At 41.4% G+C, this 27,552-nt stretch overlaps 1 protein-coding gene across 1 annotated transcript in view; it reads left to right on the top strand.

Moving 5' to 3' along the window:
- RIGI (RNA sensor RIG-I) overlaps positions 1-22,656 on the top strand; it is a 48,338-nt gene extending 25,682 nt beyond the window's left edge. Inside the window, exons 14-18 of the mRNA XM_005909148.3 lie at positions 2,751-2,841; positions 5,397-5,567; positions 7,022-7,173; positions 17,356-17,499; positions 19,757-22,656. Coding sequence (XP_005909210.1) covers positions 2,751-2,841; positions 5,397-5,567; positions 7,022-7,173; positions 17,356-17,499; positions 19,757-20,095 — 897 coding nt within the window. The 3' untranslated portion in view covers positions 20,096-22,656. The remainder of the gene's footprint in view (positions 1-2,750; positions 2,842-5,396; positions 5,568-7,021; positions 7,174-17,355; positions 17,500-19,756) is intronic.
- The last annotated feature ends 4,896 nt before the right edge of the window (positions 22,657-27,552 follow it).

Below are 27,552 nucleotides of genomic sequence, written 5' to 3'. Positions count from 1 at the left end.
TGGATACAAGTTGGCCCAGTACTATTTTAATTAAAAGATTGTCCATTCTTCACTTCTTTGCAATTAAGCATCCCTATAGGGTCTGTGTGGGTCTGTTTCTGGGCTCTTTATTCTATTCTGATTTTCTGTTTGTTTATCCTTACACTAATACCTCACTGTCTCAATCACTCTGGTTTATAATGCCTTGATACCCTCACAGCAAGCATTTCACAAATTTTTATTCTTTCCATCAATTAAAAAATTTTTAGCCATGTCTGTGGGCACCTAGTGGTACCTCACTAAGGTTTTAATTTGTATTTCGCTAATGACTAATATGATTTATCATTTTTTTCATATGCTCATTAGCCATTCATGTATCTCCTTTGATGAAGTATCTGTTTACATCTTTTGCCCATTTTAAAATGGGATTTAACTGGGTTATTTATTATTGTTGAGTTTTTAAGTTATTGTTGTTAGTTTTTTGAGAGTTCTTTTTTCTGACAAAAATGTCCTCTATCAGAAATGTGATTTGCAAACATTTTCTTCAAGATCTTTTCATTGTCTTAACTGTATCTCTTACTGAAAGTTTTAACCTTTGACAAGTCCATTTTATCTTTTTTTTTTTTTTTTTTTGTGGATTGTGCTTTTGATTTTGTGTCTAAGAAACCTTTGCCTACCCAAGAGCACAGCTTTTCTCCCATGTTATCTTCTAGAAGTTTTATAGATTTAGATTTTATATTTAAGTCTACAATTCATTTTGAAGTATGGATTGAGATTTTTTTCTCTTAGCATGTGGGTATCCAGTTATTTCAGCATATATGATGAAAAGACTATCCTTTCTCCATTGAATTGCATTTGTAACTTAAAAAGATCAGTTGACTCTCTTCATGTTGGTCTATTTCTGGATTCTATATTCTGTTCCATTCATTTGTACATCTATCCTTTCACCCATTCTACGCGGTCTTGATTACTGTAGCTTTATAGTAATTAAGTCTTGAAATCAGGTAGTGTGAGTCTTCTGACTTTTTAATTTTTTTCAACATTGTCTTAGCTATCTTTCTTTACCTTTCCATTTTTATTTTAGAATAAACTCACCCACATCTATGAGAAAATCTATTGAAATTTCATTTGGGATTTCACTGAACCTATAGATAAAACTGGGGAGAAATGGTATCATAACAATGTATCTTTTTTATTTATATAGGGCTTCTGTATTAGTTATCTACTGCTGATAACAGTTTATTGCAAAACTAAGTAGCTGGAAACAACAGACATCTATAATGCATATGGGTCAGTAATCTGGAAACCACTAACTGGGTGTTTCCGTCTCAGGATGTCTCATGAGGCTCCAGTCAAGTTGTTGGCCATGGCTACAGCCATCTCAAGGCTGGGAGGATCAACGTCCAACCCAACTTGTGTGGTTTTTGGCAGAAGATGTGCTTAGCTCATTCATGGGGGCTTCCCCAATCACTCAGTGGGTAAAGAATCTGCCTGCAATGCAGGAGACACAGAAGACACGGGTTTGATCCCTGCGTCAGGAAGATCCCTTGGAGAAGGAAATGGCAACCCACTTTAGTATTCTTGCCTGGGAAATCCCATTGACAGAGGAGCCTGGAGGGCGACAGTCCATAGGGGTCCCAAAGAGAGTTGGACATGACTTAGTGACTAAGTATGCACACACATGCTTAGCTCATTCATGGGGGCCTCTGCACAGGCCAGCCTCACAGAGAGGTGCTGGCTTCCCCTAGAGTAAGTGATCCAAGAGAGGTGGAGAGGGCACCTAATATCAAGGTCACAGTCATGTTATAGCTTCACCTTGGAAGTGATTCCCCTCAGGTCTGCCTTATTTTATTCATTAGAAGCAAGTCAATAAGTTCAGTTCACACTTGAGGGGAAGGGATTAAACAGGATCTGAATTCCAAGGGGTGGAGATCACTTACAGCTACCTTAGAGGCTGCCTGCCACATCTTCTTTGGTTTCTTTTATCAGTGTTTTGTCATTTTCAGCATACAGATTCTGCACATATTTTGTTAAACTTATACCTAAGTGTTAATGCTATTATAAATGATACTTTTGTTTGTTGCTGGTATTTAGAAATACAACTAATGTCTGTATATTGATCTTGTGTCCTGAGATCTTTCTAAAGTCACTTATTTTCTACCTACCCACTATTCTGAACCTTGCCTTTTTCACTGAAAAAAATGTCTTAGAAATTGAATCATATCGGATTACAAAGATAGACACCATTATAGTTATCTGTTGCATAGAATTCAATCACAAGAAGCTTTTGATTCCTCAGGTCTGTTAGTCTGAAAACTACTTCGGCGTACTTGTCTGTATACTTTTTAAAAATTGAAGTAGAGTTGATTTATGGCATTGTATCTATTTCTGTACCGCAAAGCGATTCGGTTATACATATACATACATTCTTTTTTAATTCTTTTCCATTATCGTTTACTTTAAGCTTTTTTTCTACTTGCATTGTTGTTTAGTCACTAAGTCACGTCCAACTCTTTGTGACCCCATGGACTGCCACATGCCAAGTTCCCCTGTCCTCCACTATCTCGTGGAGTTTGCTCAAATCCCATGTCCATTGAGTCAGTGGTGCTATCTAACCATCCCACCCTCTGCCATTCCCTCTTTTTGCCTTCGTTCTTTCCCAGTATCAAGATCTTTTCCAGTGAGTCAGCTCTTCAAATCAGGTGGCATATATTCAATATTGAATTAATACAGATAATATACAAATAGTGACAATTTCTTTGTATTTTCAGGCCTTAAAGAACTGGATTGAAGAAAATCCTAAACTCAGCTTTCTAAAACCTGGCATATTGACTGGACGTGGCAGAACAAATCAGACAATGGGTATTTATATATAGTGCATTAGATCTAATATATATATAAGAACATATATATTTTCATTCTTAGTACTTGTATCAGTCAGGGTTCAACCAGAGAAGCAAAACCAGTAGGAGATTATAAATACATTCATATATATATATAGCAACACATGTATACTGTACACAGACAGGCACACAGGGATTTAGCACAAGGAACTGATACACACCTGGACTAGCAAAGCCAGTCTGAGTCTGCAGGGCAGGCCAGGATCAGGTGGAATCCCATAGGCATGAGCTGTCCAGAGTCTCTGAGGTCACGGATCACCTCAGTCCTCTTTTCAAGGGCTGCCTTGTTTAGGTCAGACCTGCCTAAAATGAAGTCCCTATTGAGTAACCATATCAACTGATTTAAGAAGTTTAATTACATCTGCAAATTCCCTTCACAGAAACACCTAGGTGAATATCTGGGGACTGCAGTTCAGCCTAGCTCAGTGGACACATTGAAAAGCCATCACCATGCCCAAATGTCAGAAACTTGTAGACTTTCCTCCTCCTATATGTCCTGCAGACAAAACCAAATTTTTGTTTTGTTTTTAATATTGTTTGAGTATATTACTCTCTTGCTCAAATTTTCAACCAGTAGATTAACTGGAAATAGAAATGCTGTCTATTTTATTGTTATTCTTTAAAGTGTAAAAAACTTACATGCATTTTGTATTTTATAATTTTAAAAAGTCCTAGAGATAATCCTAAAATCTGGGTAGGGGGGTTAAAGGATGAAAGGCTACCTTTGATCCTCGGTGGTCAGTCCTCATGCTGACATTCTCACAGCCTTGCTCCCCACGCCTCAGTGACAAGCAACGACAAGTCCTCACTGTATCTCTTATTTAGTGCTCTTTATAATAAACAGTCCTGCTCTCAGTCCTCGGTCATCACCCTTGAAGTTTCCCTTTATGCAAAATTTAAGCCTCACTAATCTAAAAAGCAAAGTCAGATTTTGAATAGTTGGCTTACCAAATGAGGTTGTGGTTGGAATTCAGAGGCTTCTGCCATATGACTCCAGCATGAGTCCAACTTGATTTTCAAACTTTGTTATTCATCCATACATAAGCACCTAGAAGATATTTGTTTGTCCATCCCTCCATTCATCCATCCATTCATTCATTCATCTGTCCATCCACCATCCACCCACATTCATTGAGAACTCACTCTGTGCCAGTAACTGTGCTTCTGCCGGGCAGCCTCCCCCTCCTCCTAAGTCTAGACCACTAGGGCGGAGTCTCCGTTGCCCACATCCCACAGCACACAGTTCTGGCTCCATTCATTGTCATCATATTGAATTATACTTTCCCATGTATAGCCTTCTTCTACAAACTAGGAGCTCCCTTTAGATAAAAATGAACCTTTTAACCATTCTATCCTTATCTGACAAACCATAATTGCAGAATAAATGTTTGATGAACAAATAGTTAAGTTCAGAAATTAGTGAAGTGTGGTGTCTGTCTTGGGCATGTTCATTGTTCAGTAGATCATGTTGAAAAGAAATTGTTTTGGCCTCAGCAAAATATATCTCAAGATTTTGCTGCCAATATACTGGGACAGAGTTGGAACTTTTATAAATTCTGTTAACTCTGAGGTGGAGACCACTTAAGTTCCTGCTCTTCTCAGTGTATCAGTGGCTGGAAACTGCACGGTGGTAGGGTCCTCAACTTAAATCCCAAGCCTGGTTTTGCTAGTTAGCTGTCAGTTTACCATCCCTCCAAAACCTCCAGGTTTTCACCTGTAATAAAGGGGAATCATAACATTTGCCATATCAACCTAAAAAGGGCCTTGTGAAGTTGCAGTGAGTAAGTAGATGTGAAAAGGTCTTGTTAGCTGAGGACTCCTGTATGTGCACAAAGGTGTTACAGTTAGCTATTGATATATTTTTAAAATTTTTATTGGAAATAGTTGATTTATTGGAAATAGTTGCGTTACTTTCAGGTATACAGCTAAGTGAATCGGTTACACATATACATACAGCCACTCTTTTTTTTAGATTCTTTTCCCACAGAGGCCATTACAGAGTATTGAGCAGGTTCTTATTAGTTATCTGTTTTGTATGTAATGGTGTGTATATGTCAGTCCCAGTCTCTGTTTATCCCTCCCCCCTTACCCTCTGGTAACCATGTTTGTTTTCTACATGCATGACTCCGGTTTTGTAAATACATGCATTTGTACCCTTTTCTTTAGACTCTACACATAAGTGGTATTATATGGTATTTGTCCAGCTGTTGGTATTTTTTCAAAAAGTTTAATATTTGTTTTGAGATATCGTGACTGAAACCACATAGCTAGTAGGTGCTGCAGCTGGAATTTGAGGTCAGGCAGACTTGTGATAGAGTCCAAGATGTTAGACCCCCACCTTATCTTCTCTAAAGCAAGGACAGGGATAGGCCCTTCCCCGAGGGGTGTTGTGAGATCATGAATGTAAAGCACTTATCACAGTACCTGGCATGTCGTAAGCTTTCCATAATTAACGGCTGTTTTTCCAAGGGTAAAGGTCCCTCTTGGTGAGTTATGTCATGCCCTCTGACACAGGAATGACGCTCCCAGCACAGAAGTGTGCACTGGATGCATTCCGAACCAACAGAGACAGCAAGATTCTAATTGCTACCTCGGTCGCCGATGAAGGCATTGACATTGCTCAGTGCAATCTGGTCATCCTCTACGAGTATGTGGGCAATGTCATCAAAATGATCCAGACCAGAGGTAAGAAGAGCTGTGATGCCAGGACTCAAAGGCTGCCATCTTGTCTGACTTGTGAACGTGTCTGTCCTTCCAGCTCTTCTCCTTTGCTGTGACTGGCGGCACGGTGGCCCCTTCTATCACCGGCCCTTATGGTGACCTACGTGGTCAGGATGGGGTGGCTACAGTTTTGTCCACAATGTTGTCTGTTTTTGTTCTTGTTCACAATGAATATTGCTTACTTGGTTAATATTGGCTGACATATTGATGGAAGGAAAATTCCAGCTTTGAGGCTTCGGCAGTCACATGTGAGCCGTTCATGGCTGTGCTTAGGTGCTGGGGGGTCCCTTGTGTGCCAGAAAGGATGTGCAAGGAGTTCTCCCACTGGAACTAGGCAGCCTCCTAACTAGTCTTTCTTATTTTTTCTTAATTTCCATAACTACAGCTGCCACATTATTTTTCCTGAAAAACAGCTCTGAGCATGTCACCTCCCTGTATAGAAACTCCCATGGTTCCCAAATCTTCTTGATGTTAAAGCATTTTCAAAATCTGGCACCCTCTTATGTTTCCGACCTTATTTCCCATTCTTCCACTTTGTGCATTATCCACTTCAGCCTCCCTGGCTTCATCCTTTTTCCTGTTTGAAGGACTTGCTCATGTATTGCTGCTGCTGATCTTTGTTTCTCTTCCCCTGCTTCCACATCACCACTTCCTCAGTCTCCCAGCTGGCAATCATCTCTAATTTGAATGCCCATGGCCCTTTTATCCATCTTTCTTATACCACTTCTCATTTTCCACCTATATTCTGGTGGTTGTGAACATGTCTCTTTTTTAAAAGTTTTATTTATTTATTTTTGGCTGTGCTGGGTTTTCCTTGCTTTTTGCTCGGGCTTTGCTCCAGTTGTGGTATGCGGGCTTCTCGTTATGGTGGGTTGTCTTATTGCAGAGCACAGGCTCTAGGGTGTGCAGACTTCAGAGCACGTGGGCTCGTAGTTGTGGTACACAAGCTTAGTTGCCCCGTGGCACGTGGCATCTTCCTGGACCAGGACTTTAACTTGTTTCCCCTGCATTGGCAGGTAGATTCCCATCCACTGGACCACCAGTGAAGTCCTGTGAACATCTCTTATTTCCCCATTTCCCCATCTGTTTATCATTCATCTTTGGGGCCGTCACAGTGTCATCCGGGAGGTGCTTGCTGGGTTGTTTTTAAGCAGTGTCTCTAAGAATGTGTCTGTCCCATCACACTGCACCAGGGAGACCCTGAGCAAGCAGCCTAAAGTGGGCTCCTTGTTTGTCTGAATGTTTAATGTGCAGCTGCACACCTGCGTTTGACTCCACACCCTACCAGCTCGGCTTTTCCAGAAAGTGGGATTCAGTGAACCAAAGTTGAATTTTAGGAATAGCCCTGCTTCGTTCACATTCTCAGATTTGTCAGAGTTTTACATCAAAGACACCGTAAAATGTTTATTTTCTAACAGGCAGAGGAAGAGCAAGAGGGAGCAAGTGCTTCCTTCTGACTAGTAATGCTGATGTAATTGAAAAAGAAAAACTGAACATCTGCCAAGAAAAAATGATGAATGAGTCCATTTCAAGGCTGCAGGGATGGAATGAAGCAGTATTTAAGGAAAAGGTAAGTCTTTGCATCTGTGTTACTCCTTCAGAATCTAACTGTAAGCCATGAACAGGGACCTTGAGCATGGTTGGTACCTGTTATCATTTTGCTCTGTTTCTTAGGTTATATTTTTATTTTTTTAAGTATTTGTTTATTTGTCTGCATTGGGTTTAGTCGCAACACGTAGGATCTTCGTTGCAGGGTGCAGGCTTCTCTCTAGCTGTGGTGCACAGGCTTAGAAGTTGTGGCAGACTAGTTGCCCCACAGTATGGGGGATCTTGGTTTCTCAACCAGGGATCTAACTCTCGTCCCTTCCATTGGAAGGTGGGTTCTGAACCACTGGACCGCCAGGAATTCACCCCACAGTGAATATCAGGTTCGTTCTGCTTTACTTCTCAGTGAGCTAAAATACATTTCATTAGCGCCAATGCTTGAAGCTATGCTTTTAGATATAAAAGGGAAACAGCTAGAATAGCTCCTACACGGACAGTTCATTTTGAGGACAACACCCTAACACTGCAAGACACAGCTCTTAGTCTTTTCTTCACATCACTTTCTAACATCTGGAGTCCTCAGGGAGAAGGTCCTGGTGCACTGCGCCTGGAGCTGTGCCCAGTATTGGAAGGCCTGTTTACACATATGGATGATACAGTGGACCTTGAAGTAGCATGCTGGCTCAGTCCAGCCTCTCAGTCGTGACCTTAGTTTGACTTTAATCTTCTTTATGACACAGCATGGAAGCAGATTAGGGAAAGAGACACACACACAGATACCCCCACACACAGACACCCATACTTTCTCCAGACTGTTTGCAGAGACTTCATCTCAGACTCTGTGGAAACACTGGACTCTGCAGGCCTGGGGAAGAGCTTTAACGTTAGAATCAGTGGTTCCAGTCTCCACTCTGCCACTTACAGAACGTGTGACTTCAGGTAGTTCCTCTTTGAAATTATCATTCTTATTTGTAGAACTCACAGGGTGGTTTTGGAGATAAAGTGAGATGTATGCACTGCTTCCTACAGTGCCTGGTTTAAAGTAAATGCTTAAAACGGGAGTTGTTACAGGACAAGGGTGAGAGGCCTACTTTAACTTCATGAAGATGAGTCTTACAATTCAGTAGACTAATTCCATAGGGTTCATAATTTTGAAAAGTCATAATCTGTATGCTCAAAAAAGTACTGAGAAGGAATGAACTATTGAAAGCAAACTAATGCTTACTTTAGGAAAAAATTACGATATTATGTCAGTGTTGACTCATTTTAAAAAACATTTCTCCCTAAAGTTAGGAGAACAAGATATTTGAAAACACCTCATCTACATTTTCACTGAGAATTGCAGGGAAATTCTTTAGTTCCTCTTAATTTCCCCCCTTAATTTTACTTAGGATAGGGTTTTTTCACTGAGCCACTTCTCCATTTTGTAGAATATAGGGACGATGCTGATTAAAGGCTTTAAAACCTTTTTAGCTTTGGCATACTATTTTTTATCTCCTCCACTAGGTAACGGTGTGCTTGCAGTCACGTGTGGCAAAAGCAATAGAGTAAAAGCCTGTTGAGGAAGACAGAGGCTGGAACAAACATATAGGCATTATTATTATTTTTTAATAATTTTATTGATTGATTTATATTATTTTTGGCTGTGCTGAGTCTTTGTTGCTGCCAGGACTTTTCTCGAGCTGCAGTGAGTGGGGCTACTCTCTAGTTGAGGTGAGCAGGCTTCTCATTGCTGTGGCTGCTTTTATTGCGGAGCATGGGCTTAGGAAGTGAAGGCTTCAGTAGTTGTGGTTCTCAGGCTCTGGAGCACAGGCTTAATAGTTGTGGCACACGGATTTAGTTGCTCCACAGCATGTGGGATCTTCCTGGACCAGGGATTGAACCCATGTCTCCTGCATTAGCAGATGGATTGTTTACCATTGAGCCACCAGAGAAGCCCTAGAGTTCAATATTTTTTTTTTTTACTTTTTAAAATTATATTTTAAATTAAAATTTAATTTTTCTGTCTTTTGACTTTTTTTTTTCAAACTTTCTATTTTGTATTGGGGTATAGCCGATTAACAATATTGTGGTGGTTTCAGGTGAATAGCGAAGGTGCTCAGCCATATGTTCTTTTGTAGCCAACGCATCAGGCAGGCCATAGAGTGCAGTGAGGAGAAAATAGACTATTGTTAAATATCTGTTGAATTAGGCTATTTAATAGCACTGGGGAATTCCCCTAACATGCATCGATTGAAAATGGGCAGAGGTGGTAAAGAGTGAGCAAGGACCCAGCTCTAGGGTGGCCAGGAGTCGCTGCTAGCTGGTAAAGCCGTGGCAGTCAGGAGCTCAGAGTCTTGGTCTCATCTCTGTCCTGCTGTGGCGACCAGTGCACACTGCCATGTTGAAAGAGGCAGGCTTTGTTGTCAAGGGCAGAGGCTTAGGAGAAGTATACCAAGGTAGGGGAAACCTCATTCTCTTAAAAGTCAAAGGATTTATGGTTCTTGGAGTGAGCCCCCTGTCTGTGGTGTTTTGAAAAGGGAAAGACTAGAGATCTCTTCAAGAAAATTAGAGATACCAAGGGAACATTTCATGCAAAGATGGGTTCAATAAAGGAAAGAAATGGTATGGACCTAACAGAAGCAGAAGATATTAAGAACAGGTGGCAAGAATACACAGAAGAACTGTACAAAAAAGATCTTCACGACCCAGTTAATTACAATGGTGTGATCACTCACCTAGAGCCAGACTTCCTGGAATGTGATGTCAAGTGGGCCTTAGGAAGCATCACTACAAACAAAGCTAGTGCAGGTGATGGAATTCCACTTGAGCTATTTCAAATCCTCAAAGATGATGCTGTGAAAGTGCTGCACTCAATATGTCAGCAAATTTGGAAAACTCAGCAGTGGCCACAGGACTGGAAAAGGTCAGTTTTCATTCCAATCCCTAAGAAAGGCAATGCCAAAGAATGCTCAAACTACCCCACAATTGTACTCATCTCACTCGCTAATAAAGTAATGCTCAAAATTCTCCAAGCCAGGCTTCAGCAATACGTGAACCATGAACTTCCAGATGTTCAAGCTGGTTTTAGAAAAGGCAGAGGAACCAGAGATAAATTGCCAACATCCACTGGATCATCAAAAAAGCAAGAGTTCCAGAAAAACATTGATTTCTGCTTTATTGACTATGCCAAAGCCTTTGACTGTGTGGATCACAATAAACTGTGGAAAATTCTGAAAGAGATGGGAATACCAGACCACCTGACCTGACTCTTGAGAAACCTATATACAGGTCAGGAAGCAACAGTTAGAACTGGACATGGAACAACAGACTGGTTCCAAATACGAAAAGGAGTACGTGAAGGCTATATATTGTCACCCTGCTTATTTAACTTATATGCAGAGTACATCATGAGAAATGCTGGGCTGGAGGAAGCACAAGCTGGAATCAAGATTGCTGGGAGAAATATCAATAACCTCAGATATGCAGATGACACCACACTTATGGCAGAAAGTGAAGAAGAACTAAAAAGCCTCTTGATGAAAGTGAAAGAGGAGAGTGAAAAAGTTGGCTTAAAGCTCAACATTCAGAAAATGAAGATCATGGCATCTGGTCCCATCACTTCATGGGAAATAGATGGGGAAACAGTGGAAACAGTGGCTGACTTTATTTTGGGGGGCTGAGGAAATATTTGAGGTTATTATAATGCAGTGAGAGACTTTATTTTTTTGGGCTCCAAAATCACTGCAGATTGTGACTGCAGCCATGAAATTAAAAGACGCTTGCTCCTTGGAAGAAAAGCTATGACCAACCTAGACAGCATATTAAAAAACAGAGACATTACTTTACCAACAAAGGTCTGTCTAGTCAAAGCTATGGTTTTTCCAGTGGTCATGTATGGATGTGAGAGTTGGACTATAAAGAAAGCTGAACACCAAAAAATTGATGCTTTTTAAAGTGTGGTGTATTCTTCACAGAGCTAGAACAAATAATTTCACAATTTGTATGGAAATACAAAAAACCTCGAATAGCCAAAGCGATCTTGAGAAAGAAGAATGGAACTGGAGGAATCAACCTACCTGACTTCAGGCTCTACTACAAAGCCACAGTTATCAAGACAGTATGGTACTGGCACAAAGACAGAAATATTGATCAATGGAATAAAATAGAAAGCCCAGAGATAAATCCACGCACATATGGACACCTTATCTTTGACAAAGGAGGCAAGAATATACTGGATTAAAGACAATCTCTTTAACAAGTGGTGCTGGGAAATCTGGTCAACCACTTGTAAAAGAATGAAACTGGACCACTTTCTAACACGATACACAAAAATAAACTCAAAATGGATTAAAGATCTAAACGTAAGAGCAGAAACTATAAAGCTCCTAGAGGAGAACATAGGCAAAACACTCTCTGACATACATCAGAGCAGGATCCTCTATGACCCACCTCCCAGAATATTGGAAATAAAAGCAAAAATAAACAAATGGGACCTAATTAACCTTAAAAGCTTCTGCACATCAAAGGAAACTATTAGCAAGGTGAAAAGACAGCCTTCAGAATATGAGAAAATAATAGCAAATGAAGCAACTGACAAACAACTAATCTCAAAAATATACAAGCAACTCCTACAGCTCAACTCCAGAAAAATAAACGACCCAATCAAAAAATGGGCCAAAGAACTAAATAGACATTTCTCCAAAGAAGACATACAGATGGCTAACAAACACATGAAAAGATGCTCAACATCACTCATTATCAGAGAAATGCAAATCAAAACCACTATGAGGTACCATTTCACACCAGTCAGAATGGCTGCGATCCAAAAGTCTACAAATAATAAATGCTGGAGAGGGTGTGGAGAAAAGGGAACCCTCTTACACTGTTGGTGGGAATGCAACCTAGTACAGCCACTATGGAGAACAGTGTGGAGATTCCTTAAAAAAACTGGAAATAGAACTGCCTTATGATCCAGCAATCTCACTGCTGGGCATACACACTGAGGAAACCAGAAGGGAAAGAGACACGTGTACCCCAATGTTCATCGCAGCACTGTTTATAATAGCCAGGACATGGAAGCAACCTAGATGTCCATCAGCAGATGAATGGATAAGAAAGCAGTGGTACATATACACAATGGAGTATTACTCAGCCATTAAAAAGAATACATTTGAATCAGTTCTAATGAGGTGGATGAAACTGGAGCCTATTATACAGAGTGAAGTAAGCCAGAAGGAAAAACATAAATACAGTATACTAACGCATATATATGGAATTTAGAAAGATGGTAACAATAACTCTGTATACGAGACAGCAAAAGAGACACTGATGTATAGAACAGTCTTATGGACTCTGTGGGAGAGGGAGAGGGTGGGAAGATTTGGGAGAATGGCATTGAAACATGTAAAATATCATGTAGGAAACGAGTTGCCAGTCCAGGTTCGATGCACGATGCTGGATGCTTGGGGCTGGTGCACTGGACGGCCCAGAGGGTTGGTATGGGGAGGGAGGAGGGAGGAGGGTTCGGGATGGGGAACACATGTATACCTGTGGCGGATTCATTTTGATATTTGGCAAAACTAATACAATTATGTAAAGATTAAAAATAAAATAAAATTAGAAAAAAAAAATAATAAAGTGTGGTGTTGGAGAAGACTCTTGAAAGTCCCTTGGCCTGCAAGGAGATCCAACCAGTCCATCCTAGAGGAAATCAGTCCTGAATATTCATTGGAAGGACTGATGCTGAAGCTGAAACACCAGTACTTTGGCCACCTGATGTGTAGAACCGACTCATTGGAAAAGACACTGATGCCTGGAAAGATTGAAGGCAGGAGAAGAAGGGGATGACAGAGGATGAGATGGTTGGATGGCATCACCGATGCGATGGACATGAGTTTGAGCAAGCTCCAGGAGTTGGTGATGGACAGGGAAGCCTGGTGTGCTGCAGTCCATGGGGTTGCAAAGAGTCGGACACAACTGAGCTACTGAACTGAACTATTTAATTGCATTTTAGTGTATGATTGAACATCATTAGATGTAGGTGATTTTTTTTAATTGGATGCCCAAAGGGCAAGTTTATATTTTTACCTTTTTTCCCGTCACATTCCCCCCACCCTGAGCCTGCCTTAAGTAATGATCAGAACCATGTCTGAGAAATTAAAATTCCTCATAGGAAAATGTAACCCAGGAATTTCATTTCTAGAAATTTACCCAGAGGAAATAACGAGGTAAATGCACACATCATGCAGCAGTTTTACAGCAGTGAAAATGTGAATTGGAAATAGGGCACATTAAGCTTCCTTTATGCTTACAGAAACAAGGAAGATAATTATAGGTGGGATGGAGTAGAGTGGGGAATCGGGGGAGAGAAAATCATATTTTGATTGCTTTCCTGACCTATATTCCAGGCCTAAATTTTTTTTTTAATATAAATCAAGTTTTATTTGAATTTGAAGTGCTTTAGAGATCAATGACTTCTCAAAGGGTGATCAGTAACCAGTACAAGGTATACAGGGCTGGGACATTTCTGCTCACAGTGACAATAACTGTCTCATCCATGCAGAATATGGGCTCTCCACCAAGCCCTGCAAATGCTTATTTTTATCAACGGGTCTCACAGTGATCCATGTGGTCAAGCCTCTCATAAAGTCACGCTCTGGGAGGGAAACTGAGGCATGAAAATTTTCAGTGTCAGTAGATCACACAGCTAGGTCGCGGTAGAGCTGGCAGAGTCCATCTGTCTAAACTCTGCATCTGTTGGCCTAAGCAGAAATGTTTGAAGCATAAATAAGGACAGCTAAAAAAATTTTACCGAGCAATAGAAGGTAAATTAAGAGAAAAGAAACCCTGGGACTACCCTGGTGGTCCAGTGGCTAAGACTCCGAGCTCCCAATGCAGGGAGCCCACGTTCAATCCTTGGTCAGGGAACTAGATCCCACATGCTGCAACTAAGACCCAGCACAGCCAAGTAAAAAACTTTTGAAAAAGAAAGAAAAGAAACACCATTTTCTTGAATGGAATGACTGGATATTTTAAAGATGTGCATTTACTGCAAATTCAGTTGTGCATTTATCATAGCCCATAATCAAAATATAAATGATATTTTAGCTTTGTAAAATGGCTCCAGAGTTTATATAGACACATACATAAATGAAAATAGTGATGACATTTCTGAAAAAATAACTCATGAACAGGTATTGCCCTACCCAGTACTGAAGTACAAGTCACCATCATTAACATTTTCATGGTTCTCGGCAAAAGACTAGCCTAACAGACCAAGACGAATACCAAGGAGCATTAAAGCTATGCCAGGCAGTCCTGATCAATTATTAACTCATGTTACCTCCCAACAACCTAGGACGTAAATGCTATGACTATTCCCATTTTATATTTGAGGCACTTGCCCAGAATGACACAGCTGCTCAGTGGTAGGAGCAGGGCTTACACCTAAGCTGTCTGGTTCCACCTGGAACCCTAGATAAAAAAGAGGCAGCCCCGCAGACCAGCGGGGCAGAGCAGACCCTTCCACACACAGCTCTGCTCTGTGGTCACCATGCTTTCTTCCTTTATTTTTCTGTCATGTTCTTCTCTTTGGAGAACTTCTTTTTGCTCTTTTAGGGAAGGGAACGTCTGCTGGTGCACAGATTCTTAAAATAATTTGTTTTGCTTCACCTGAGAATGTCTTGATTTCCTCTATTTCTGAAGTATATATTGAGGAGTATATAGGCATTTGGATTGACAGGGTTTTCTTTTAGCATTTGAAAAATATCGTGTCACTTTTGCCTGCTGTCCACATTCTCTGGTGAGAAATCTGGTGTCATTCAGATTGTTTTTCCCTTGTAGGTAAGGTGCATTTTTTTTTTTTTTTTTTGGTTTGCTCTCAAGATTTTTTTCCTGTGTGTTTAGAGAACAGACTTGTGTTTGCCAAGGAGGAGTGGATCGGGGAGGGAAGCTTGGGATCAGCAAATTAAATGTAAACTATTATATATAATAGTTTAAACAGCAGTAGAATAAACAACAAGGTCGTACTGGATAGCACAGGGAACATATTCAATATTCTGTGATAAACCATACTAGGAAAAAATGTGTCTATATGTGTGTAATTGAGTCACTTTGCTGTACAGCAGAGATTGACATAACATTGTAAATCAACTACACTTAAATTGAAAAAAATTTTAAAAAGACAATATAAATCAAAGGATCTGGACTTCCCATAGGATAAATCTCTTAAAGGTGAAATTACTACATAAAAAAACCATGTAAATCCAGAAATGGATAAATACACGAAGGTAAGGGGCAAACCATACACACACACCAAAGTGTTTCCCTGTGCCTTTAGTTTTCAGAAGTTTCATTATAATGTGTCTTGGTGTGGTTTCTCTGCATTTATCCTGTTTGGATTTGTCCAGCATCTTATATCTGCAGGGTTCTGTTATGTAAAATTTGGGAAATGTTTAGTCATTGTTTGTCTGAGTACTTTTTAAGCTCTGCTCTTTCCCCTCTCCTGTCATAACTGTTACATCTTTTTAAAATAGTCCTAAAGTTACCTGAGGCTCTGCTCATTTATTAATTTTTTTCTATTTACTTTCTGTTGTTTAGATTGGGTCATTCCTGTTGTTCTGTCTTCCAGTTCACGGATTCTTTCCTTTGTCCTCTCCATTCTGCTATTGAGCCCATCCACTAAACTTTTTGTTTTGGTTATTGTATCTTTTAGTTCTAAAATTTCCATTCTGTTCTTCTTTATATCTTCCATTTCTTTATTGAGCCTCTAAATTTGTTTGTTTCAGGAGTGTTTATGATGACCCATTGAAGCATTTTTATTATAGCTAGTTTAAAGGTTTTGTCAGATGATTCTCAAATCTCTGTCATCTCAGTAACATCAACTGGTTCTCTCTCTCTCTCTCTCTTTTTTTTTTTCTATTCAATTTGATATCTTTCTGGGTTTTGGTATAAAGAGTGATTTTTAAATCAAAACCCAGGGGTTTTCATACCAGATGATGAAATTTGGGGTCTTAACCTTCCGTGCTAGCTGGCGTCTTCTGATACTGATCTGGCAGGGGAAGTAGGTGACCCTGCTTCATAACTGCCGGGTAAGGGCAGAAGTCTGGGTTTCCTACTCAGCTGCTGTTGATGTCAGCAAGGGGAGGCTGTTTGTAACTTCCGCTTGGGGATGCAAGTTCTGGCCCCCAGCGTGATCCCTATGGATTGTACAGTCAAGGGGGGCTACCATGTGGCAGGACTGAAAATCCTGGCTCCCTGTGTGGCCTTCTCTGACACCACCAGGGGGGAGTGTTGAGATGCTTCGTCTCAGCCCTCCAAAGTGGAATTCTAGGTTCCTCCCCACTAGATTCAGGGTTCTTGGTTCTTGTTTTTTTTTTTGTCATTGTTGTTGACTTCTCCCTGTGGAACAGCTATTGTCTAAAAGTTTTCTGTCTTGCTAGTTGCCCCTGTCTTCATCCTTTGGCTAGAGAGACAGGCTTTTGTTGAGACTCTCCGTGTGTGCCGAGAGGCATTTCTGGTTGCCAGCTTCTTTGGCCCCATGTCTAGGATACACAAGGCAAAGAAAGACAGACCCCAGGGATCTCACTCCCACGTGGTTTCTAGGGCCCCATGGTTCCTAGCTGGTCTGCCTTCTCTTCGTCCTTCAGAATCTTATGTTTATTTTATATATAATGTTTCAGCGTTCTTAGTTGTACTTAGCCAAGGCCTAAATTTTGAGGTAGAATGTAGTCATCCTATTTAGACATTTAACTTTAATGTAATTCAACAATATTCTTTGTGGTTTAGAAGGGAAGAGAGAAAAAAGATTTTAGGTGGTGGGGGACTCTTCTGCCTGCTGTTCTATTCAATGGGTTTATACCTTGGGAGTGGGTATTTTATTCCTAAAACAGTCAATGCATATCATAAGGATTTTAAAAGTTTTACCAACTACTAATGTAGAAAGCATGGTTCACATGACTATTTTATGGACATCTTTCATGCTTTTATGGATCTTTGATGAAGATATTGGAAAGACTAATTGGAGAGGCCACAGTTAAACACTAACAAAGAATTAGGAGAATCAAAATTATCTGTGGGATTTTTATAAACAAAACCAGGTCCTGTATGTTCATAGAAGTTGTATAGGAATAAATTATTATGTACGTGTGTGTGTGTGTGTGTGTGTATCTTAATTATACCCAGAGTACACATTTGAAGGTTTTTTGGTCTGCTTTTTTGCACTTAGATTCGCCAGATACAGATTCAAGAAAAATTAATCAGGGATAGTCAAGGAAAAGTAAAACCTGTTGTTGATAAGAAAAATAAAAAGCTGCTCTGTGGAAAGTGCAAAACCTTTGCATGTTACACAGCTGATATAAGAGTGGTGGAGGTAAGCAACCTTTTTCACAAACAGCACTGGGTCCTTTTTTAGCACTCATTAAAGCTTGTCTATCTGCGAGAGAATTATAGTAAGAATACTCTTTTTTCTTTTATTATCCTGGCCAAGGTCCACGTATTTTTAAAAGGCTAAAACATGTAAAAGAAACCCTAAATATTCAACAATAAAGGAATACTTTAAAAGCTGCTGCTTAACTAAATATTGTATAGCCATTACAAATAATCGTTATGCTATATGCAATGTGGTATTCTGGATTAGATCCTAAAACAGATAAAGGTATTATTAGAAAAAGTAGTAACATTTATAGCTTAGTAAATAGTAATGTGCCGATATTAATTTCTTAGTTCTGACAAATATGCTATGATATGTAAGATGGAAGTGCTTATTAGGGAAGCTAGGTGAAGGGTACACAGGACAATCTTTCCAAGTTTTCTGTAAATCTGCAGTTACTCCAAAATAAAATTTGTTAAACAAAATTATTAGGAAGCTTATGTAGTATAAGGAAAAACTTTTTACAAATTAATGGCAAAGTGGAAAAAAACCCAGGATATGTATTAAATATGTATTAAATATGCTATGATCAGAGCAGTATGAAATAATAGCAACAATACCACCATCACCACCACCAATAAAAACACTTAACGTTTGTACCAAAAAAGGCTAGCAGAAGTATACTAAAACATACTCACATTTTGCAGTGAGACACCATGATTCTTTTCTCTTTCTACTATTTTATGTTTTCTTTAAAAAAATTTTTTTAATTGCAGTACAGTTGTTACACAGTGTTGTTTGAGTTTCTGCTGTACAACGTGAATCAGCCATAAGTACACACGTGTCCCCTCCCTCCTGAGCCTTCCTCCCACACCAATTTTACGTTTTCTAAACTATCTTTTGGGGATATGGATCACTTTTACAATGGAAGCAAAATCTCCTGATTTTAAACACATCTGCAGCTTAGCTTTCTATTTTTTTTTTCTTAAAACTTGTAGATAAAGGATTAGAAGAATCTCCAAAGACAAAAATTGGACGTAACTCTATTGCTGCTGACTGGGGACAGTGGAGGGCCTGGGCTGGTTCACATGATGAGTTGTTACATTACGTTAGCTGTTACATGTAACAGGTGTAATAGGTGTGGGAGGAAGGCTCAAGAGGGAGGGGACACGTGTGTACTTGTGGCTGATTCACTTTGTTGTACAGCAGAAACTCAAACAACACTGTATAACAACTGTACTCCAGTTAAAAAAATTTTTAAAGAAAACATAAAATAGTAGAAAGAGAAAAGAATCATCGTTTAGTCTTCTGTTTAGTCTTCAGAAAGCTGAAGTCTCTAGTCAGTATAACACTGGAGCAAGAAACACATTTAGGGCTAATACTAGCAAGTTCCCATACCTTCCTGAGTCTTTTTCTTTAGCTGTAGAAGGTCCTTTCAGCTCCAATTTGGGTGATTTTCTCTTGAAATAGCCCTTTTAGACTCTGTTTTCCTGAGGGCCGGGTTTGTAGGATCTGTATTTGTTCTGTGCACTGTGAGCTTTATTTGTGTTTATTCTAATGTTGTGGGCGGGGCCAGTGGACAGCTTAGTCCCTGAGACTCTTCAGATACACACTGACCCTTTGTTGTTCTCTGTATCCTTGGGATTCTTCCTGTCAGGGCCACTGGTGAACTTGGGCTTCCCAGATCTTCAGCAAATACCCCTTTGTCTCTGAATTAATGAGTATCTATTAATATTTTCAGGGGTTTCCCTGATGGCTCAGTGGTAAAGAGTCCACCTGCCAATGCAGGAGACTCAGGTTCGATCCCTGGGTCAGTAAGATCCCCTGGAGAAGGGAATGGCAACCCACTCTAGTAGTTTTGCCTGGAGAATCCCATGGAGAGAGGAGCCTGGCGGGCTACAGTCCATGGGGTTGCAGAGTCAGATGTGATTTAGCAACTACAACAATGACGGTCTGTTTTCAGGAGCCAGGTTGCCTGGAAACTTTTTAGTCCTCCTCAGCATGAGGTGTCCCCCATCAACTCACTGGTGCCTCCACGCCCACCCTCACCTCCACCTGTGTGGCTGGGAGTCAGACTGCATGGATTGTACTCTAGTCTTGAGGCAAATTCACATTTCCTCCCTACTCCATCTGTAAAAGAAGTGGGATCCCGCCTCCTTGTCATCTCAGATTATTGTGGAATTTTATTTTTTAAGTCACAGTTACATTCTGGTTCTAACATTCTGTTTTGGGTGCTATTTGATCCCTTTATCTGTAGGAATGCCATTTCACTGTGGTTAGAGATGCTTTCAGGGAGTGCTTCGTGACTAAGTTACACCCCAGACCGAAGAAGTTTGGGAGTTTTGACAAGAAAGCTAAGATCTTCTGTGCCAGGAAGGATTGCCTCCATGACTGGGGAATTCACGTGAAGTACAAGACATTCGAGATTCCAGTTATAAAGATCGAAAGTTTTGTGGTGGAAGATGTTGCGACTGGAGCTCAGACACTGTATGCAAAGTGGAAGGACTTTAATTTTGAGAAGATCCCATTTGATGCTGCAGAAATGTCCACTTACGCTCAGGACCTCAATCTGCAGGGAGTGGATGGCCTTGAATGAAGAAGTTAAACCTGCGTGTAAATCATGGGTCTCTTTGTACTACGGTCAAGTTATTTTTCCTATGGCTTGTATCATACGGAGTATGTATCACTCAACTTCTATTCGTTTTCAGCAGTTTGTACTGATGCTATATCATGTCTGTCAAGCACAAGTGAGTGGATTAGAGCACTCGATTCTTTGTTGGCTGGGAGAGCTTGGGAAAAATGAATAAGCCTTAACTTGTTGCCATCCTTCCTTTCAGAACCCAGTGTACCCATAGCCACTCAGACACACTGGGATCAATGAATGAGTGAATGGAATGTTGAAACCTTTTCCATACTTCCTTTTCCTTAACCCACTATGCTGAAGCTGAAACTCCAATACTGTGGCCACGTGATGCAAAGAACTGACTCACTGAAAAAGACCCTGATGCTGGGAAAGACTGAAGGCGGGAGGAGAAGGGGACAGCAGAGGATGAGATGGTTGGATGGCATCACCGACTCCATGGACATGAGTTTGAGTAAACTCTGGGAATTGGTGATGGACAGGGAGGCCTGGCGTGTTGCAGTCCATGAGGTCGAAACAACTCAGACACAACTGAGCGACTGAACTGACTGACCCACTGAAACCGACTTTTGCCCTTAACGATCTATTGAAATTATTTTTGTCAAGGTCATCAGTGACTCTGGTTGTCACATCCATTGGGCACTTATGAGTCCGTCTGATCTTTTTCTGTTTTTGCCGTTAGATACTTCTTTCTTGGAACTCTGTCTTGGCCACTTGCTCTTCTAACTCTTCCCCAGTCTTTTCTATTGGCTTCTTTTTCTGATCCCCCACGTTAGTAATTCCAAAGGTTCAATGTATATACATATCCATAGGCGTAAGAGTCACATATACTTGTATTCTCTGTGTAGCAACATGTGGCATCTATTATTAAAATTCAGCAATGGACTTTTTTTTTCTTTGTTGGCTCTTGGACCTTTCTCCTTTAAAGTTTAGTTCTTTTTCTTCGTTTTAAAATTTTTAAATTAATTTTTATTGGAACATAGTTGCTCTGAAGTGTTAGTTTTTGCTGTAGAGCAAAGTGAATCAGTTTTACATATACACATAGCCCCTCGTTTAGATTTCCTTCCCATTTAGGTCACCACAGAGTACTGAGTAGAGTTCCGTGTGCTAAACAGTATGTTCTCAGTGGTGGACAACTCTTAGTAATGGGGACATGAAAATGATACAGTAATCCTTGCAAAGTTGATTTCTGTTGTTTTAGTTTATTGTACATCTTGCCCAATTAATTTTTTTCTTAATCTGTGCCATTGTTCCCTCCGATTGGTCATCTCAAGCCATTTTCCAGTAATAGTTGATGGTCAACATTTGGACTGTGTTCTCAAGTAGGTCCCTTGGATGATACTGAAGGGGCAGTTTAATTTGGCTGTCCATTCTGTTTAAAAAATTAGAACGCATGCAAAGGTATCCTGTGCCGTTTAACAGGGTTTGCTGATGCTCCAGAGTTTAGTTTGGTGTGTTCCAGACACAGAGACACCTGAGTTTTGCTGTCTCCACCCAGGCCAAGGTATTGTATGTTCAGCTCAGGGTAGGCTCTGTAGTAATTTAAGCAAATTCCTAAAACACATGAGCTGTTTGTAATCCGCTAGGATCGTCAATGGCTTAAACAAACTTGCAAACATCATAAAATGTTAATATGCTCAATATAAGGGATCACATAACTTTTCAAATAGCACCTATTTATATCTGAAGGCTATTTGGTGTCCAAGAGACCACTCACAGTACCCAGATCAATCCTGGAGATCAGTGGGTTGACGCACTACAACCACCTCATCCTGGTTTTGATCTGATGATTGGTTTTGCAGGCAGAGTCAGAGAACTTGCTATTTACCTAACTACTCCTTGGCTTAATTTTCTTCATCTGCAAAACAAGGATCATGCATACCTGTAAGGATTAATGGAGAGTTTTTAACTGAAATAACATATGAGAAGTCCTTGATTATACATAGTAGCTTGATCATGGTTACTCTTAGAAGTATTCTTAGTAAGACATACTAAAAATGAGTTATTTAAGCCGACTTACTTGCTGATTTTTATTCATTTTCCATTTGTATTTTATAAGAGTATTAAGGTTCTGATCACCGATTTTAATGTGGGCTTTTTCCCCACACCACCAAGCAATTTATCAACAGGGTGTCTTACCACTCAACTCAGTTCTGACATTCTCTGCCTGGAGATGGCATCAGAGGCCTTACAGGTTAAGGGCTCAGTCCTACAAGACTGCCTGCCTCCTCCCTACAAAGTGCCATTACCTGTGCTTCTGACCAGTTGCCAACAAAGGTCCATCTAGTCAAAGCTCTGGTTTTTCCAGTAGTCATGTATGGATGTGAGGGTTGGACTATAAAGAAAGCTGAACACTAAACAATTGATGCTTTTGAACTGTGGTGCTGGAGAAGACTCTTGAGAGTCCCTTGGACTGCAAGGAGATCCAACCAGTCCATCCTAAAGGAGATCAGTGCTGGGTGTTCATTGGAAGGACTGATGCTAAAGCTGAAACTCCAATACTTTGGCCACCTTATACGAAGAGTTGACTCATTGGAAAAGACTGATGCTGGGAGGGATTGGGGGCAGGAGGAGAAGGGGACGACAGAGGATGAGATGGCTGGATGGCATCACTGACTCGATGGATGTGAGTCTGAGTGAACTCCGGGAGTTGGTGATGGACAGGGAGGCCTGGCTTGCTGCAATTCATGGGGTCATAAAGAGTCAGACACGACTGAGTTACTGAACTGAACTGAACTGACCAATTGAATACGGATGAAAGTTACAGCAACCTCCTCTGTGGGCTTAATTAACTTGCTAGACTCATAGGACTCAGATTATTGGTTTATTGTAAGAGGAAATAACTCAGTGTAGGGATTGTTTCTACAAATTAGCCAAGATGGCAGTGGTCAGGCTCTCTTGCCCCATGACCTTTTGCTGTCACCCCACATTTTGTAAATAATGCCTTTGCATGGTTATGTAACAGCTGAGGTCACTTACAGAACTGCGCATGCATGCCATGATGTACTCGCGTGGCCTCGGGCCACTTTTTGTTCTGTAAAGCTATATAAGCCCCACCTGAAAAGCTCTTTAAGGGGAGTAAGAGTTGTATTGAGTTGGGTTGCGTAGTTGTTGCTCCTATGGCAGTCATTAGAGAGTAAAGCATGTCTGCCTTCCCACAGTGAGTAAAGAAAGTCTGCCGTTCCTTCCCAGGTGGCTCCGTGGTAAAGAACCCACCTGCAATGCAGGACACCTGGGTTTGATCCCTGGATTGGGAAGAGCCCTTGGAGGAGGAAATGGCAACCCACTCCAGTGTTCTTGCTGGAAAACCCCATGGACAGAGGAACCTGGCAGGCTACAGTCCATAGGGTCTCAAAGAGTCAGACATGATTGAAGCGACTAAGCCTGCATGTTCACAGTTCCTACGGCTCCTCACATCTTCTTCCAGCTTCCTTGCCCATGCCTTGTCCTCCCTGGGATCAGTGAACAGTGAGATACAGCGAGACAGTTGGCATAGTCAGTCGGATACAGCTAGACACTCAGGAACAGCCAGGTGAAAGAGATGCATAGGGTAATTATGCAGAAAGGGTTCAGAATTTCCATGTCTTCTCTGAATCTCTCCGTGTTCATACACCTGGAAGCTCTTTGAACCCTGTTCTTTGGGTTTTCTGAAGGCTTCATTTGGGAAGCATGATTGATTAAGTCATTGGCCATTGGTAACTTGTTTAACTTCCAGCCCCTCTCAGCCCCTGAGGGCAAGGGATGAGACTGAAAGTTCTAACCCTCTGATCCTGTGATTGTTTTCCTGTTAACCAGTCCATCCTTAAGTGTTAGTTGCTCAGTCGTGTCTGACTCTTTGCGACCCCATGAACTGTAGCCTACCAGGTCCCTCCATCCATGGGATTCTCCAGGCAAGAATACTAGAGTGGGATGCCATTCCCTTCTCCAGGGGATCTTGCCAGCCTAGGTCTCCTGCGCTGCAGGCAGATTCTGAGCCACCAGGGACGCCCACCCTCCCTTAGGTGTGGTCCAAAGGTCAGTCATTAACATAACCAGGACACCTTTGTTGCTGTTATCACTTACGAAATTCCAAGGGTTAACGGAGCACACACACACACACACAGCAGATTTTCAGTGCTGGAAGATCTGCTGGAAATCTAAATAATTCAGTTTGGATGAAGGTGAGTAGCCCTTCCTTCTCGACAGCCAACTGAAGAATGCAGACGAAAGCTGAAACAAGAAAAACTGAGAATTTCCTTGTTTCACGTTAGCCTGAAGTCAAGCCCTTGCAGGTATAGAGCATGGAACAGAGTAGGCATTTGGTCAAGACTTGTTGAAGGAAAGAAAACAGTAGTAAGGATTTAAGAATTGCATACTCTTGACTGATGCCCAAATGGTCACTGGATTTCTAGATCAGAGGCTGCGTTTCAGAACCAACTGGGAGTCTTTTTCTTGGGCACATGCCTAACCCCCTTAGAACATCCTGGCAGGGTGGTAGCTTTTGAAGTTCCTCAGGTGTTTCTGATATAATCTGATACAACCGCTCTTTTGTTAAGTGTGGTCCCCACCAGTGCTGACCTTGTGATATTTCCCTCTGAATGCCTGATTGTGTCACAAGGCCAGTAAACTGATTCCCACCCTTAAAACTGAGATTATTATTTGAATTTAAAAACAAGCAAGCCAGCAGGTCAGTGTTGGCTCAAGTGTGACCCGTGGAACGTGGAGCTGTGCGATGCTCTGCAGAAAGCAGTTCTGCGGGCAGATAGGCTTCCATGTTGTCTGTTGCCCCCTCTCCCCTCGAACGACTCGCAGCGCACACGGCCATTGTGTCCTGTGTCAGCTCTGCAGTAATAAGGCCTGTGTAACCCAGTGGTTCCCAACTACACTGACCCTAGACCCCCCCATATTCATGGCACGTTATCAGTAGAAGAACCACAGTAGCAGATACTCATAAGCCCTGATGCCAATCAGATGACGAACCAAATTAGAGTATTAATTTCAGGATCATACCAATAACTCATTTTATTATATCATGTAATAAAACTACAAATTCCACTCAATAAATCTGTATTTAAAATGTAGACCTCAGTTTTGAGGATTCAAATTATTAAAACTGTTAAATATTGACTATAATTATATAGTCTTTGTACAGGTGAACAAAAACGACTTGGATGTTAAATTCTGTTTGTGGTCAGGACATTTAACAGCTTCCAAAGAAGGCAGCCCATGGAGCTTGGGTTCCTGTTTTTCAGAAGCAGCTCTCATGGCTCCGCCACACTGTCCTAACTCAACCCTGAAAGGCCAGCTGTGCCCAAAATAAGGTGCTTCATTTAGGTGACTAGGAAACTCCCAATATTTTTAGCCTAGGGTACACTGGGATCTAAGATAACAAACTATTAACTGTTATCCCAGAGCCAGTGGCCATATCCCCCAGCACACGGACTGGCCCAGAGTGAGGCCATCACAAATGGAAATGAATTAGGAGTGAGTCTGAGTCGCTAGATCCAATCACCCCTGTGGCAATGGCCACCTTGGTTCTTGAGCCAATTTTTTTTTGTTTGAATTATGCTTCTAACACTGTAACCAAGAGTCCTGTCTAATATATCCTTCTCCTAGATCACTTTCCACCTACATGAGCTGTTCCATAGCCAAAGACACATGTGCTTACTCACTGCAAGAGAAATTCGTCAATGAACTCACTGTGCGCCAGGGGCACTTGTTTCTCTAGGAGGGATTAGGCAGATACGAATTTAGAAAACAGTAGGAACCAAGGAGATGGGAACCCCATAGACAGGAAGAAGGGGCTGGGCCCAGCACGCTTCTCACCTGCAAAGTAAGTGCCCAGTGCCTTCTTGAGAAACCAGGTGAAAGGGGTTTATTTGTGCAGCCTGGTTGAGAGCAAGGATGGGACACTGGCCCAAGACACTTTATTAATGAACACGATAGAGGGTGTTTGGAAGGGAGAGGAGGGAAATTCAGAGGTGAAGGGACCTCATTCCAGAAGTCATAGCTGTAAGAATAAGCACTGAGGGTGGGAAGTCAGGCTGCTCCCAGGCTCGGCAATGGAGGCCTGAGGGGTGGATGTGTTTTTTCAGCCCTTAGTGTTTTTATGCTAGGACTGATTTTAATATGTGGGTCACAGGATTTTATTGTACATCAGGATTCTGTTTGTGATTTTTATTTATGAACAGAAGCTAGACCCCAGGATCTCAGAGGCAAGGATGCTCAGGAACCTGCCTTTTCCATTATTTGTGGGGAGAGCTGGGGGTAGGATTTGATCCTGGGTGTTCTGGAGCTAGTGGTAAAGATTCCGTCTGCCAGTGCAGGAGAGAAACAAGACATTCGATCCCTGGGTCAAGAAGATCCCCTGGAGGAGGAAATGGCAACCCACTCTGGTATTCTTGCCTGGAGAATCCCATGGACAGAGGACCCTGGTGGGCTGCAGACCATGGAGCTGCAGAGTCAGACACGACTGAGCGAGCACACAGGCCCAAGTTCTGCTGACCAGCCCACAGACCCTGAGTGCTGAAAGCTGAGACTTAAAATTCATTAGAGGGAGATTAATTTGTAAGGTATAGGGTGCCCTGTTATGGACTGAACGTGCCCCCCCTCCACCCCAAATTCGTATATTGAAGTCCACCCCCCACTGTGATTCTGTGGAGATGTGGCCTCTAGGCTAAGTTTAAATAAAGGTCACGAGGGCCGGGCCCTTGTAAGAAGAGACCCCAGAGAGCTTGTCCTTTCATCCTTTATCTGCGCATGCACTGAGGGAAGGCCACTCGAGGACACAGGGAGAGGTGGCTGGCTGCAAGCCAGGAAGAGAGCTCTCACCAGAAAATGAATTCGCTGGAACCTCAATCTTGGACATCTATCCTCCAGAACTGTGAGAAAATAAATTTCTGATGTTTGAGCCACTCAGTCTATGACATTTCATCATGGCAGCTGGAGTAGACTACGACACGTGCCTGAAATGACTTCAGTGATGAAAATGAGCAGATAACCCAGCTGAAGATTAAAAACTATTATAGTCTGTTCACCAAGCTACACTGTCACTGCTCCCAGGCTATTGCTACCTTCTTGTGTGCTTGTAAATGAGGTTCAACACAGCCATTTGACCTGCATATTACTGATGTGGTTACAAAAAAGAGCTCGAGAGACTTACCTGGTGATCCAGTGGCTGAAGACTCCGTGCTCCCAGTGCAGGGTGCCTGGGTTCAATTCCTGGTCAGGGAACTAGATCCCCCGTGCCACAGCTAATTGTTCTCATGTTAAAACTAAGACCTGGCACAGACAAATAAATATATTTTTGGAAAACAAACAAAACTCGAAGATCATTCGGACTTCAGGAACCTGCAGTCTGAAATTTGCTCTGCTCTAAATACCACAAAATGAGGGCCACGCACGCAGCAGAATTCAATACCAAAGTCAAAAAG

This window comes from Bos mutus, chromosome 8 (genome assembly GCF_027580195.1).
Source record: "Bos mutus isolate GX-2022 chromosome 8, NWIPB_WYAK_1.1, whole genome shotgun sequence".
Lineage (NCBI taxonomy): Eukaryota > Metazoa > Chordata > Mammalia > Artiodactyla > Bovidae > Bos > Bos mutus.
The sequence above is the reverse complement of the archived record's forward strand: the minus strand, read 5'-3'. Positions and strand labels throughout refer to the sequence as shown.